At 31.1% G+C, this 15,540-nt stretch overlaps 1 protein-coding gene across 2 annotated transcripts; it reads right to left on the reverse strand.

Moving 5' to 3' along the window:
* Positions 1-374: 374 nt before the first annotated feature.
* Positions 375-15,501, reverse strand: LOC134699212 (coiled-coil domain-containing protein 42 homolog). Of its 2 annotated transcripts, none has more exons than XM_063560821.1 (9): positions 15,365-15,501; positions 14,556-14,661; positions 10,355-10,459; positions 8,971-9,056; positions 6,378-6,549; positions 5,861-5,935; positions 5,210-5,367; positions 4,541-4,625; positions 375-603 (listed from the first exon to the last, which is right to left on the reverse strand). In XM_063560821.1, exons 1-9 carry the CDS (start codon positions 15,418-15,420, stop codon positions 508-510), a joined length of 939 nt encoding a protein of 312 aa, XP_063416891.1. In that variant the 5' UTR covers positions 15,421-15,501; the 3' UTR covers positions 375-507. The 2 variants fall into 2 exon arrangements, with proteins under 2 accessions (XP_063416891.1, XP_063416890.1); XM_063560820.1 differs by having other exon boundaries at positions 375-829.
* Between the last annotated feature and the right edge of the window lie 39 nt (positions 15,502-15,540).

Here is a 15,540-nt window from a genome sequence, read left to right on the forward strand (position 1 = left end):
ACTTGTATAAGGTCAATTTCTATCTGACGCAGCTCAACTTTCATACAATTCACACAAATCTCTCACAGCTCAGACGCTCATACAAAATGCTTTCAAAACATATATCTAAACAAAGAATGTTATCAATTGGAATGGTTTTTTTAAGGTAAGGCATTGCTCAAAGAAATGCCTGATAAATTGAATACATATTGTTGCATAAAATGTAATCAATCTGAATGGTTTTTTTTTAAAGGTTTGGCATTGCTCATAAAAATGCCTTTAAAATTGAATACATATGTTGTATATAAAATGTTATCAATCAGTTTGGTTTTTTAAGGTCTGTAGTCAGACTCTTGTTTTTTAAGGTCTGTAGTCAGACTCTTGGAAATTTTTACAATTTTTCTAGTACGAAAAGAATTGGGTACTTAGAAATGTCACACTTTATGGGAAGATTGTTTCACACCAGCCAGCACATAGTTTACATAGGCAGTATCCCTTGTAATATTTTTCAATATAAAATATACAAGGTTAACTTGATGACGGTGGAACTATTGATGCCTGAGACAATTCTGCTCGTCTAATCTCACCCGTTATCGACAGCAAATCCTGAATGACTACACGGATCTGAAAACGTAATTTTACATATTATATTCTAAAATGAATCATTCCAAGTGTGCAGAAGTATAGTAATGAGCCACACAAGATGTTGAAGAAGGGGAGGTAAGTACTGGCAGCAGCAGCAGAGGAGATAACTCTATGATGATGATGGCACATAGGCAGAAGACACAAAGGTATCAGATCTTTTCAGTTCCTGTACGATGTCCTTCAGATCATACAAAAACATCTGAATCTGAAATGATAGCAAAAGAAAATCGGTCAATATTTATACAGTCAATGCAAATGACATGAAAAGAAAAACATCAAGTCATACAAAACACATTTGATGAAAATAAAATGAATAAAGGATATGGATAAAATGCAAACACTAGTTGCTAACCTTTATGTTTTATTTAAAAATGTGTGCATTTTTATTGTGATTTATTGTTAAATTACAGTGATATTTTGTTATTTAAAAAAAAACACTTATTGCAAGTTACATTCAAATATAGTCCAGATAAATTAAATATACCACTTTTAACGAGGAAATTGATATATTATTGGATTCTATATACAACCACATTTCTAGATGTCTATAAACGAGGTAAAATATATCTTTTAAGTCAAATATAAAGGGAAGCAACTCTTTTGATACTACTTTCTGTGGTCACTGGTAGGTACTAGAAAACACACATCAAATTTGTATTGATTGTTTTGGAGTGTATGTTAAAACACAAAGATATGTAAGAATTATAGGGAATGTTGATTCAAATTGGTGAAGGAATGAAGAAACATGGAAAAATTTGTGTATAGAAAAGGCATCTGTATAAATATAACATACAAAACTAATGAATAACTGAAATTTTATCACAAGTTTATACAAATCTCAGATCATAAAACAGCTCTGTATGTAAATATATTAATTTTACACCCAATTCTATTCAAAACTATTTAGAATATACTTAAAATAAGCATCAAAAATATATAATGCATAAACATCAAGTTTGCTATAAATATCTAAGCATGCTATTTTTTTTCAAAAAAAAGTTCTCACCTTTTTTCAGTGTTGGCCTTGAACTTGTGCTGCCCCAGCTTGGTACATTTAGGGAGATTGTTATACATTAGAAGCTAGGCTATTACACAAGCTAATGTGCAAGCTAAGTGTGTCACACATGCACAAGTGACACTATTACATACAACACATAGTTCAAAGGGTCAAATTAGCAAGTGTGTCCACTCACATTCACTGGTGAAAACAGGATGTGGCATTATCAAAACCATGTATAATTTAGTATTTTAAGGTTTTATTTAACAGAAATTCTTTTGATTGTTTCAATTAAAATTTAAAAAATGGCTTAACATAAGGGGAGATAACTTAGACAAATAATTTTAATTTTCCAAGGAAGTTTCATCGTATGTTTATATGTAGCCAGAAAAGTACTTTTATGGCATATTTTCCACTATTCTATGTACTTTATCACCCCTTAAGTTACTAATCTTTATTATTCAGGCTTTTGTTTATTTTTAGGTATTTTTTTTGCTTGACCCATTATTCTCTCCTTTGCAAACCACAGCTGTACCCTCATATAAGAATACAACTTACATAAGAGTTATATAACAGTATTTTTCCTACAACTAAAGGGCTAATAAAACCTAATCGTTTCAAGGAGAAGAGTGCTACACCGTCAATTCTATTGATATTTTGATGTGTATGAAATATTCCTAAGTCATGTACTCTTGTATATTACTATTTTATACTTCTATACTTTACTATATATATATATATATGATATCTACTCAAACATCTATGTGCACAACCTTATATTTAATATATGTTTGAACTCAAATCTTATTTAAGTTTAAGTTAGTAAAGATCATACTGGGTGAATTATTCATGCAGTTAGGGTATACAACATGCAGGTGTCTCTAAAGTAAGGGAAAAATGCTCTCAACAAAGGATTTAAGGCAGAGAAGTTGATAACCTGTTTTTAGAACCAAAAAAAATAGTGAAATCTGTCTAAATTGAACATGTCTTTAGCCAAAAAACTGGTCTTGAAAGACATATTGAATTATTTTACAATAAATATTTTCAATCTGTTTAAATCAAATGCTTTTCTAATCCCAAAAGACTCAAATCCCAAAGAGCTCCGAATTGGTAAAAATATTACAAAATTCTGATATAGAAAATTGTAGTTGCACTTCTTTAATAGTTATATTAGGTTTTTTTTTAAAATGTAAGTAATCTTTATTTCAACAAATTATGAAAAATAGCATCCAATGTTCAGAGCATTTTGTTATCTTAATGCAAAATAAACAGGCAATAAAAAGGAAAATTGACTGGAACTCAATTAACTGTAAAAATGAAGAATACAAAAATTATAAAGAAACATAGTCAATCAATAATTTATACTGTAAAAAAAATGTAATAATGAAAACTACTATAAGAAATCATTTTTTTTATGGCTGGTACTCGTCACTACCACTTGCTTTGTTTGAGTGCCATCGTGAAAAGATTTAGTCTTTCATTGTGATTGCTCATTTGTCAATTATTCTATGCTGAAAAATTTTGGTCAATTATATTTTATACACAAAGATAAATAGTTTAACAACACCATTTTTTTCCCTGTACCAAGTTTAACTATTTTGTCTGTAAATTATTTTTCAGTTTTAAGTTTGACAAGTTACTGCACCATTTTTTCCTATATAGGAAATCAGAATATTTTTGTCCATTTGTATTTTATTCATTTTTCACTTTGCCCATGTTTTTTCTTCCTTGTACTTATTCTTTAGGTTAGTTAGTTGTATATGAGTACCTAATTTTATCTTTCTTTTTTAGAATAAACTATTCCTAACTTTATTATTCAAATTGATATTTTTCTGCTCTACATGGGGGGTCTCATTGGGGGGTTCCAATCCCGGATCTTGCTTACACTATGAACGTACAAGCAATTCTCATTTTTTTGTAATTTCCCGGGTCCTGCTAGACCTCATTTCCCGTTTTCACGACATAATAATTTGACTTTCACGTGTCATGCTTACAAAAAAACGGCAATCCCGCATCACGCTTAGACCCCAATGAGACCCACTACATGTAGGATAGAAAGTTGATTGTAGTGTTACACTTTACCTTGTTAACAAAAGAGTTTTCTCATCAGTCTAATGCAACCAATGTTCTTATTTTTCTTTGGTGAGAAGATCACTAATTCTTCAAATTAATGATCCATATCCATATTTAAAGCTAGCTCATAGCTGTATTACATAAATCAAATCAAATGTTTCGATTTCCTCAACATATGATACCAAAATAAATATTATTAGATTTTATACTTTTACAAATGTACTTCTGCTGTTGGTCAGATGTTGTCTCTTTGACACATTACCCATTTCCTTTCTCAATTTTATTCAAAGGAAGACAATCAAAAATCTTTATCTTTATAGTGCTTTTGAAAACTTAAAATATATATATATCCTTCAAACATACAAAACATCTACGAGTACAGTTTTCACTGGCATGACAAACACGCATATATGTACATGTAAATATATTTCTTTTCACAAGGTGAGAAATCTGTTAGATTTTCCTCTCTGATTTCTGTTTTTCTAGTTTCGGAAATTCAATCCCTTTACCTTTTATAATGTTTGATCTTTATTTGCAAAAACATAGATATATCTTCCTAAAAAGTTTTATGTTTGTAGGTCATGTTGCATGAGGACTGAACTTAAACCCAAATGCTGAAGGTAACTTTGTTGAAATCAAAACATTATCTGTGTACAAAATAAATATGTATGTTTGTCTTTGAGTATTTGTATATTTTGCAAAGAAGTAAGAGAGTACTTCAACAACAGATTTCCACTTTGCTTGTCGATATTTTAAAAACCAAACCTTTGTCAAAATGCATACATATGACATCCAACACCAAATATATATATATATATATATGTGTAATTTAAGGTACAATTTTACCTGTGCTAATTGTTCATGTGTTTCTTCTTCTTCTGCTGACTGTTTTTGGTGTCGTTTAACTAACTGGTACAAATTTCTGGCAGCCCTATAGAAACAAATATAAATGTTTTTAACTATTGCAAAAACAAGTTGTTTATGAATTCAATTTATTATAACAAATCAATTATTGAGTAAGAAAATAATTTTCTTGGATCTTGCAACTTTGATCAAATGTTTGTGGGTAAGGGTAGGTTTGGTGTGAGAAAGGGGTGATAAGAAGGACTTAATTGTTGAATTATTTTTCCTTCAACACACTCATATTATTTGATCTATCTGGCATTTTGTTTGCTTTTAAATTCATGTACTGTTGACTCATTTATTTTTGTTAGTATCAATTTTCGTGGATTGAGGAAAACTTACTTTTTCATTGATATTTGAATTCGAGGTTTGCCGATTTCTGTGTACAAAGCTATAGCAAATTTGCAATTCCTTGAACATATAAATTTGTGGTTCGCCTGTACCCATGAAAACCACGAAAATTGAATAATAGCGAATCCACAGTACATGTTTTTTTTCCACCACAGAAATGTATGGTGCTTATGTGATAAAATATGCACAAATATACTATGAAAATCAACAACTACCACCACAACAGTCTGGTCTGACTTAATCAATATTGTGTGAACTTACATTTTAATTCTACCAAGTGTAAGTGTTTTTGTAGCAGCAGTATTTTTAATATGAGTCCATGCTGACTCCCATTTTACAGCCTCACTCTGAGCTGTGTCAAGTTGAGTTTGTAATCCTGATAACTGGTTATTACAGGATAAAATTTCATTGTCTTTTTCCTGTCAAAAAATATTTGTAATTATACTTTCATACTATAAACAGTGCATTAACTTTCAGTTCTTATTACTTGAGATGTTTATATAAATTATATAAAAAATATTTACCTATGTCTGCAAATAAATGTTTACTGTTCTTTCAAGAAAACAGACATGAATAGTTTCCAAGGCACTCATTATTTCTACCAAGTTCTAAAGGTTGTATATATTTTTTTTCTTATTTGTTGACAAAACATGTATTTTCTGAATCTCTAATAATGTTGAACATTTTTGTAGACCAATCAAATATGTTTTGCCCTTTTTAATAATAATTCATGATATCTTCAACATTCTTTTCCCCAGATTTATAATGTCTGTTTTCAGAGTTCGAAAACATATTCATGTCTTAGGACATTTTAGATACCTAAGCATGTACATTAATCTTATAGGTTAATATATGATATTTATAAATATTTAAATAATTTCAGTGTTACAGCAAAGCTTTTATCAAACTTACCTCAATGTATTTCATCAAATTTTGTCTTTCCTTTTCTATGACTTCCTGATTTCTTTGGTCCTGTTCTAATAAATCCTGGAAAAAATTAAAACAATTAATAAATAAATATTTGAAGTTACTACCCACCTCAAAGTATTATACTATTAAATCGTATGACGAACGGAGAACAGACAGACGCACAGACCAGAAAACATAATGCCCATAAATGGGGCATAAAAAAACTACTAATTATCTTGAATTTGTGGAAGTGGGATTAGCCCCAGATGATTAAAATGATGGGCATAACTATTCTACTTTCAGGTGAAAAAGAGGGTATGTTTGGTAGGAGCTGAAATTTTGCATAGCAATGAATTATTCATGAAACCCTCAAATAGTTGAATAAGTTGTTGCAAGGGTTCAACAAAAAACCTTTTTCTTTTCATTTCTCGTGGACTAGGTCAAGATTTATGACAATTCATTGCCATTGTTTGATTTTTAACTCCCTTTCCCCCTCTGATTCATCATGAGAGGTTCTTACTTCATGTGTAGCTGTCAAGGTGTCATGTCTAGCTATAATATCTCTCATTTCACCAAATTCCTCTCCTGCTTCTAGCACCTTTTCCATGTAGGTGTGATAAATTTTAAATCTATCTAGTTTTTCTTGTAACTTTGATTTGTCTTTTTCCAGTTTTCCCTTTTCTACTTTTAATCTGAAAAAAATAATAAGATACACTGAAGTATATTCAGACAATTCTGGCTATTTGCATAGCCTATTTGTCAGACAAAATTATGCAATTAAGCAAAATATCCTTATATCAAAATTGCATCATTATAGAATAAAAAGAGATCAATAAGAAAGGAAATCCTCAAATAAGAAAGACAGATAGCTGTGATCCATAAATACAGTTTTGAGTTTTGAGTTTTGAATTCTAATAGATATTAAATTTCTGATGTCATTTATGTTATTTTCTTTAAATTCTTTTGATTAAGTTTATTAAAAAGAATTGTTTGTTTGTTTTTTGTGTACCAACCCTACCTTTATTTGTGATATAAATATGGTTACCCTACCAAAAGATTTGTTTCTGTTACCCATGTGTACAAGGAATAATAAGATTTAGACATTTTCATGACCCCAAGGCTTAAATAGAAAAACCTGGGAAGCAAATATACCTGTGCAAATTGAGGGAAATTAATCAATATCGCATAAAGTATTCAAGAAAGAAACTGTTATAAATTTTATTGAAACAACACAAAAGTAAATACAATTAAACTGTTGACACAGAGACATGTCTTGCCTGTGGACAGAAAATGCAGAAAAAGACAAATGGATGGACAGCAACAAACTTATTAATTCAAAGTTTGCTGGACCATGACATAGAGGTCAGCACGTCAAAATGATTTTAAACTGTTATAGTACCGATAATACATCTTTATAGAAAACAGTATTTATCAATTACAACTTACAACTTACAGCAGAATGCATTGAGTGTGCAGGTAAAAGTAATATCTTTGGTTAGCTTGCTTTTTACCAAAACTGTTAAATCATTATTACATTAGGTATACTACCCTTCTTTAAGAGTAGACTGGTCCGACAAATAACCAATCTATCTGTATGTGGGCTACTCTACTCCTAAAAGAGGATAGTATATGTTACCTAATAATGAATTCACGGTTAAGCTAGCAAGCAAGCTATCCTAAGATATTACCTTTACCTACACACTCAATGCATTCTGCTCTAAGTTCATGATCAAACTGACTTAAGCAGAAAACTTTTAACAATTGTTGACATCACTGATCTTTGTCTTGTCTTCTGCAACTTTTGTCACAGGTGAGAGAAAAAATAATGAAAATAACATTGCATTAAAAAAAATTACTTACATACTTGATGTTTCAAGGGAAATATAAAAACCAGTTTAATTGAGCATATATATCTAGCTGGGGATTATTTGCTTTGCAATTAACCAAAAGGCTATGCAGATAACCAGATTTTTCAACATAAGATCTAATTTTTAGTCTTAGTTTAAATTATGAGTCCACAAGCTAATGACACCATCAAATCTTCAAGACAACAAAACAACAATTTGCTGCATAAAATGTACATAGTTGTTTCATTGAATTTCTTTTTATGACCAAATCTGTGAACTCTTCAAGAAAGGTTAGCTGGATAGGATGAGAAGTTTATATATAAAAGAAAAGAAGTGTACATAGATGATAAATTTAATCCATTTAAGGCTAAGTTTTGATATTTTGGCTAACTCATTAAACCTTATAAACAGACCAAAAGTAATATATCATTAAAATTATGTTCAATTATTCATAATACAATAAATTAGCAAAAAGGTGACTGTTTCTTAAATTTTCAAAAGCATAAAAACATCTTCAACAAGAATGTATCCATAGTACACAGATGCCCCACTCGCACTTTCATTTTCTATGTTCAGTGGACCATGAAATTGGGGTAAAAACTCTAAAACTAGAAAGATCATATCATAGGGAACATGTGTACTTAGTTTCAAGTTGATTGGACTTTAACATTATCAAAAACTGCCTTGACCAAAAACTTTAACCTGAAGCTGGACAGACAAACGGATCCACACACCAGAAAACATAATGCCCCTCTAATATCATAGGTGGGATATAATCGTAGAGGGGCAATAAAAAAATACCTTTAAAATATACAGGTATTGTGCCATGAGAGGTAATTTTGAAAAATATAATAATAATTATATTGTGACAAGGGAAGTAATTATATAAATATAAAGGTACAAATGTATTGTGACAAGGGAGGTAATTTTGAAAAATATGATAAAAATATATTGTGACAAGAGAGGTAATTATGACACATTTAAAGGTATTGTGACAAGGGAGGTTGTTTTGAAAATTATAATATAAATAAAAATATTGTGACAAAGGAGGTAAATATGAAAAAGATAAAGGTATTTGTGAAAAGGGAGGTAATTTTGAAAAATATTAAAGTATTGTGCAAAGGTTGGTTAGTATGACAAATGTAAATGTACTGTGCCAGTGAAGTGATTTTGACATATATAAAGGTAGTGTGCCAAGGGAGATAATTTCTTTAAACAGAGGAAGGTTTTGCACCAAGAGAGGTCACAATTGTTTTTTGTAATTACTTCTCAATTTCTTTATCTTTCTGTTTCTTTGAATCTCTTTCCTCGTCAGCTTTTTTCAAAGCTCTTGCTTTCTTTGAATCATTTTCCTGTAATCAAATGTTATTTTATGATGTAGTGACGTTTTATTTTATAATTTTACCAACTGATATTATAGAACTTTTAAATATGAAAGTTTATAGTTTAAGGATGTATTCTTCTGACATTTCAGTCTCGTTCAGTCTCGTTGAAATCTCGTTCTGGAATTATGTCTCAAACTTAAAATATGAATGAATTTAAAAAATGTAATAATCAAACTCAACTCTGTAAAAAAATTGGGTATTTCCAATGAGTAGTTTTTGAGTAATACATTTTTCAAATGTTATTACCAATCGAGTCAGTCTTTTTAGCCAAAATATCGAGAAAATAGGTGAGGGATACAAAAAATGATTTTACCAGAAACATGTACATCCCACATCCCTTTTTTCTTTTCAAATTTCTTAGATATGTATGTTTTCAATCATTTATAACAAAGAAGTTGAAAAAATATGCAATTTGTACTTAAAACGGAGAAAAATCACAAATTTACAAAATTGACAACATGGTAAATTTGACACAAAAAAGCATCAAAATATGATAAAACTTTCTTATATTAACACCTACCTATAGTTTTTAAAATTAAAATTTATTCAGATTGGTCCCCTTCATCTTTATTGAAAGTATGACAAAAAGTTTAATTGTAGAAATGTGATTTTTTTCATGATTAGAGCCCAAAAATAGGTAAAAACTGATGAAAAATGGGAAAATCATGAAAATTGGGTACTTTCAAAGGGCCGTAGCAAAAAAAGAAGTGCACCACCGTATGATTTTTTCTTCACCAATTATTTTTTTACAGTCATATGAACACAAAAAACAGGTTTAGAAAAAAAGTTTAATTCTAGAAATTTTTGGCTCCTCAGAGGTGTACATCCTTAAACTAAATATGAACATAATGTAATAACTTTTAAAAATGTTTATATTATAAAATAAAGTACTTTTAAAGAGCTCAACAGAAGAGTAATGTAATTTCCATCAAGTCATACATATTTACCTATTGCTGATAGTACGAAAGCTTCAGCTTCCATTTTCAAACATGAATTTTTAATCTTAAATGATATCACAGTCAACTCAAATGTAACAACATCTTCAGACAATTTTTTTTATGTTTTTGCACATACCTTTTGAAATATATATTCATTTATGACAGAATCATAGATGTTTACATGTATTTTTCCTTCGTTACAAAATCCTTTTTCAAGACATGTGAGATGCTTTTAAATAGGAATAATCTACATCTTCATATCATTAGCTGCATTTATAAATACAACCCATTCAAAAGATGTTTTATTTATAAACCTCTGATTCTAACCTTGAGGAAATGATCAAACTTCAGTAACTGCTCCTTTAAATCACATTCTTTTCTTTCTAGCTCCTCTCTTCTCTGTTGTAAACTTTCCATTTTCATTTGGAATTCCTTGAAGTAGAATATTATATGATTGTTAAAAATATGAAAGATATAGTTTCATTCTATGCAGCTGGTTGGGGGAAAGGTATATGAAAAATATTAAAAATGAGTGGTCTTTTGTTTTTTTAGATGATTGAGTTTTTAACCTTTTCTCTGCCATAGGGCCTATCTGGCCTATTCAAAAACACTACCGTTGAGTGCCACGCTAAGGCCCAAAGGCCAACGGAATTTTGACGTTACGTAATAATAAGCATTACGTCATAGTGCCAGAGTGCTTGATTTGGAAAATGGCTGGCGTCAATGCCGTGGATTCGGGTTTTGCCTGTCAGAAAAAGATGAAGAACCAGAGTTTAACGTTACCCAACGGGGAACAATTAGAAAATCAGATAAAACTGGATTTTTACAAATGTTAATTATGCTCATCATCAAAAATACTTTATCCGTACTAAAAGAAATAATCTAAGTAAAAAAAGTAGATTTTCCTTCTTTGAAATCATAAAAAAAAAATTCTAAAAAGAATTTCTCAGTTTATTCAAGGTGAGCAAGCGAGAGCACCTGATAGCTTGGTATATACATGTTTGAAATTCTTTATTTTCGAAAAATAAAATGATGTCGCATTGTTGTTTTGTTTAGGAAAGTTGTATTTTTTTTTTATACTAACTATAAAAAAAACATCAGTCAGAAACTTTAAATTGCCCTGTATCAACTATTCAAATTATCTTCTGTTGTGTTTGTCGGTGTTTCTGTTTCCATGTACTATATGGTTACTGAATGAATTTGAAATTATATAAAAAGTGTCATAAGCTAAACAAAACAAACGTATAAAAGGACAAACTAGCACACAAAATTTCGAAGCACAAACATGTTCTGATAACATTTACAGGGTACATGTTTCTGGAGAAAAGTAAAAACATTAGATGACTCAATTATCTGCAAATATTCTTCAAACAATTCTTTTTCTTTCTAATCAAAAGTAAAATCCAATATAATGTGCCTTCAAAATATATATTTTAAATGTGTTAAATATTTGAAACCAATAGCAAAAGATTAATACTGTACATCCATAAGACAGAAAAAAAACGATACAAAAATGGAAAGGAAAGAGAAGGGGTCAACAAACACTGCCGCCCATAAATTGTATGACTTGATCCCTACTACACAAATATTACACCCAATTTGATAGTCAAACATTTTTGTTTCTAAGCAGAAATTGCGTAGCGTGAGATATATAAGTAATATTTTGTGTTGTCCCCTTTGTAATCATATGTCAAATCGATACTGTGTCGTTCCCTCAAGATGCTATGTCGTTCCCATAAGATAGTTTTCTCGTTCCCTCAAGAAACTATGTCGTTCCCACAAAATAGTTATCTCGTTCCATCGTGATGCTATGGCGTTCCCTCAAGATGATATGTTGTTCCCTCAAGATAGTTTTCTCGTTCCCTCAAGATATTATGTCTTTCCCATAAGATAGTTATCGCGTTCCCTCAAGATGATATGTCGTTCCCTCAAGATATCACGTCGTTCCCTCAAGATATTATGTCATTCCCTCAAGATACTTTGTTTCCCGTCAAGATGATATGTCGTTCCCTCAAGATGCTATGTTGTTCCCTCAAGATAGTTATCTCGTTCCCTCAACATAGCAATAAAATCATATTAATATGAGGGAACAACATATATAGTATCTTGAGGGAACGACAGAGCATCTTGACGGACCAACATAACATCTTGAGGGAACGACATTATATCTTGAGGGAATGACATAGCATCTTCAGGGAACAAGATCACTATCTTGTGGGAACGACATAGCATCTTGAGGGAACGACATAGTATCTTGAGGGAACAATATTTTTTTTCTTTCATGGCCGCATTCTGCCACCGTACAAATCAGCACCTGCTTGTGGATGACATGAGAACAAAAAGTGCGGAAGATATAAAGGGTAAAACAAAACCGGTCCTCTTAAAAAGTGCCCGAGACCGACCGGGAAGAGAAAAAGAGCCCGGAGAAAATAAATAGCGCCTGGAGAAGAAAATATAGGGCCCGGGAGAAAGAAAATAAAATATTTTATAACAATATTTTTTTTCAGAATAAAAAAAAATAAAAATCATTGCTTGTTTTGTCTAAAGTGTGAAGATATTGTTGTTGCACTTTTACATTTTAGATTTCAAAATTGTATATAAGTAAGTAATTAAGACGTAAATATAAACAAGAGGAAAAAGAAAAATCATGAATGATATTGTCCTCGATCAAAACGTATATTCTGTTATTAAAAATAATCATTGCCCGAGTTCTAATATTCGCAACTGTATGGTGACAACTTTTCAAAGTTTTGTATTTTATTAAACACACTTGAATAACCATTGGACGGTCGTGGAAGGGTTTCAACATGCCTGTCACTAAGAAAAGTTAACCCCACAGCTAAAGCAAATATGATATTCTGACCTTGTGGATTGTGCAGTTAGAATTATAATTTTTTTAATTTTTTTTTTTATTAAACCAAACCTGTTCAAACCGCGGCTTCTAATTGGTGATTCAATGTTTTTTGTTTTATATCAAACACCTGCTTTTAACATGCATAGTAGAATTGTTTTATTTGCTGATATGCATGTGCGTGTCACTTTTATCGTTTTTGAATAATGTGTAACTCTTTTAATTTTATAAAATTACGGGTAACGATAGAGTAAAATGTACTGCACAATAAATAAATAACATAAGTACGTCTGAACCAGTGACAACACTACGACAAATTTTATCGGATCATTGGCTGAAACACATTCTGTATATATAATTCGTCTGAATATCAGCCAAACAATGTAATATCTGTAAATTTGCGGAGTTCTATATTCTGTTCAATAGGGGAATGGCATAGTAACGTCGTGATTAAATATTGCATTGTGCATCAAATTCTTAATTCAAAAGTTTCTCTATATATAACATGTACATTTGAAAGGATTCAAACAGTAAACACAAATTCGTGTACTCCTGTAAATATTATGTAAAACGGAAAATGTATTGCCATAAAAGATAGTTTCAAAGAGCTGCATCGGATAAAAATCGATCGAATGAAAGTGCGTGTATATATGTGCATGTATATAAGACTCAATTTAAGACTTTGTTTGATTTTGGAACATTCAAATACGAAAAAGAAGATGAATTAGTAGGGTTCTTATAACAACTCAGTTTTCAACACTTACAGACTTTCTGTAGATTAACAGATGTATTGATATACATTTGCATAAGATTGATTTCTATCCGATGTAGCTCAATTTTGATACATTTATGCACTTCTTTCTGAAGAATATTAAATTCGCTCTTTCCCACGAACTATAATATTTCTTGCATCCTTTTTTATATATATTTTCTGCTCTATCAACTTTCCATATTTCTTAAACATCCGTTAGATTGACCATTTTCGTTTATTATCAAACAAAAATCTAACTGTCAAACGTCGACCGTCGAAACAGAATTGCGTCCATACGGAAAGCATGACGTTATGCATTGTTACGCTTCCTTTGTGACGTTTTCCGTTGAAATTTGAAATCAAGGGCCTATCTCTTGGCACTCAACGGTAGTTTACCCAAAAAAAACGTGGCACTCTAAGGGTTAAAAACTAATTTCATGTGAGTATTTGAAGTACTACAACAAGTTACAGACTTGCATTGTTCAACATTTTCAAATTCAGAGGAACACAATAAAAGATCATACATGAAGTCATAAAATGTACCATACTTTCTGATACTCTAATTATGCTAATGAGCATCTAATATGGTAACCCAAATAATGCAGTAATTATGCTGATGTGCATTAAATTAAATAATTCAGTGTAGTCCAAATGATCGTTTCTCCCACTGTCAAGGACCTGAAATCTTTATAGGATTTAAAGGCATCACAAACCAAGGGTTTTAATTGGAACTCTCTGGGTGAGCTAAAAGCTTAAAGTTTTCATGGTAGGTAAATCCAGAGCTAATTCTGAATAATTAATTGGCTACTTTCCATTGTCTAAGCATTCAGTTGTTAATGTAGCAATATATTGAGGGAATCTGATTGAAATTTGATGACAAATTCTGCTTGTGCTGAATTTAAAGAAACTATGACATTTAACAATACCTCTTTCTGTGCTAGGAGTGCCTGATCAACTTCTGCCATTTCTCTTCTTTTTTCCAAAAGTCTTGTTGCAGGTGTCAAGTGATCATCTTCCCGCTCAGGCATTTTGCTAATGAAAGAAAAACAGGAAACAAAGATTTTCTCTTTTTTCTCATATATATATGTTAAACGTTACATACAAAGGGAGCATGATTAAAGATGGCCTTTCTCATATGCAATAACCAAGGGAATAAAACTTTGACATCCTAATACTAAATTTCTGGTCTCCATGAAGGAAAAATCCCGGGCTTAAAATCCTGAGGTCCTGAATTAATAAAGTAAATCTCGGCATCCTGAAATCCAAAAAAACAGAATTCCCAGATCCCAAACGGGTCAATCCCAAAATCCTGAACTTAAAAACAGTCGATCCCGGAATCGTGATACACCTTATCGCTATTAGATTTATCGGCCGGCTGACCCAGCTGCTGGAACTTTTCCATTGTGGCGCCAGATATTTTGTTTTATGACGTCAAAATTTTACGGGAACCTGTGTGATATCCAGTAATGGTGGAAAAATAGCAATAAGGTGTATAAAGGTCCTATCCCCCCTCTTGTATGCGTAAAAGTTCAAGCTGCGGGTCAGTCAGGATTATTATAGCGATAAGGTGTATAGGGAAACATGACAGAAGAAAACCACATTCTGCATATCTAGGTCTATAGTATATGTTTTCTTAAACTACTTCTTCGATTTTTTACATTGCACCAGTGTGAAATTCTTATGCATTATTTTTTATATTCTACTTATTTCTAGACTACAAAATAGGAAAACGTACACAACGAGGGTATCCTCGAAGGTCGTCTTGAAGTATTCTTCCAAATCCACAGACATTTTGACGGTATAATGTTATTGTCTAAATAAAAACAGGAATAGTAAAGGGCACTTTTAAATTGTTGTTCAATGATCCGCCATTTGTAAACCAGTCAGTAGTTGCCATGACATCGAACATAT

Source organism: Mytilus trossulus, unplaced genomic scaffold, assembly GCF_036588685.1.
Source record: "Mytilus trossulus isolate FHL-02 unplaced genomic scaffold, PNRI_Mtr1.1.1.hap1 h1tg000050l__unscaffolded, whole genome shotgun sequence".
Lineage (NCBI taxonomy): Eukaryota > Metazoa > Mollusca > Bivalvia > Mytilida > Mytilidae > Mytilus > Mytilus trossulus.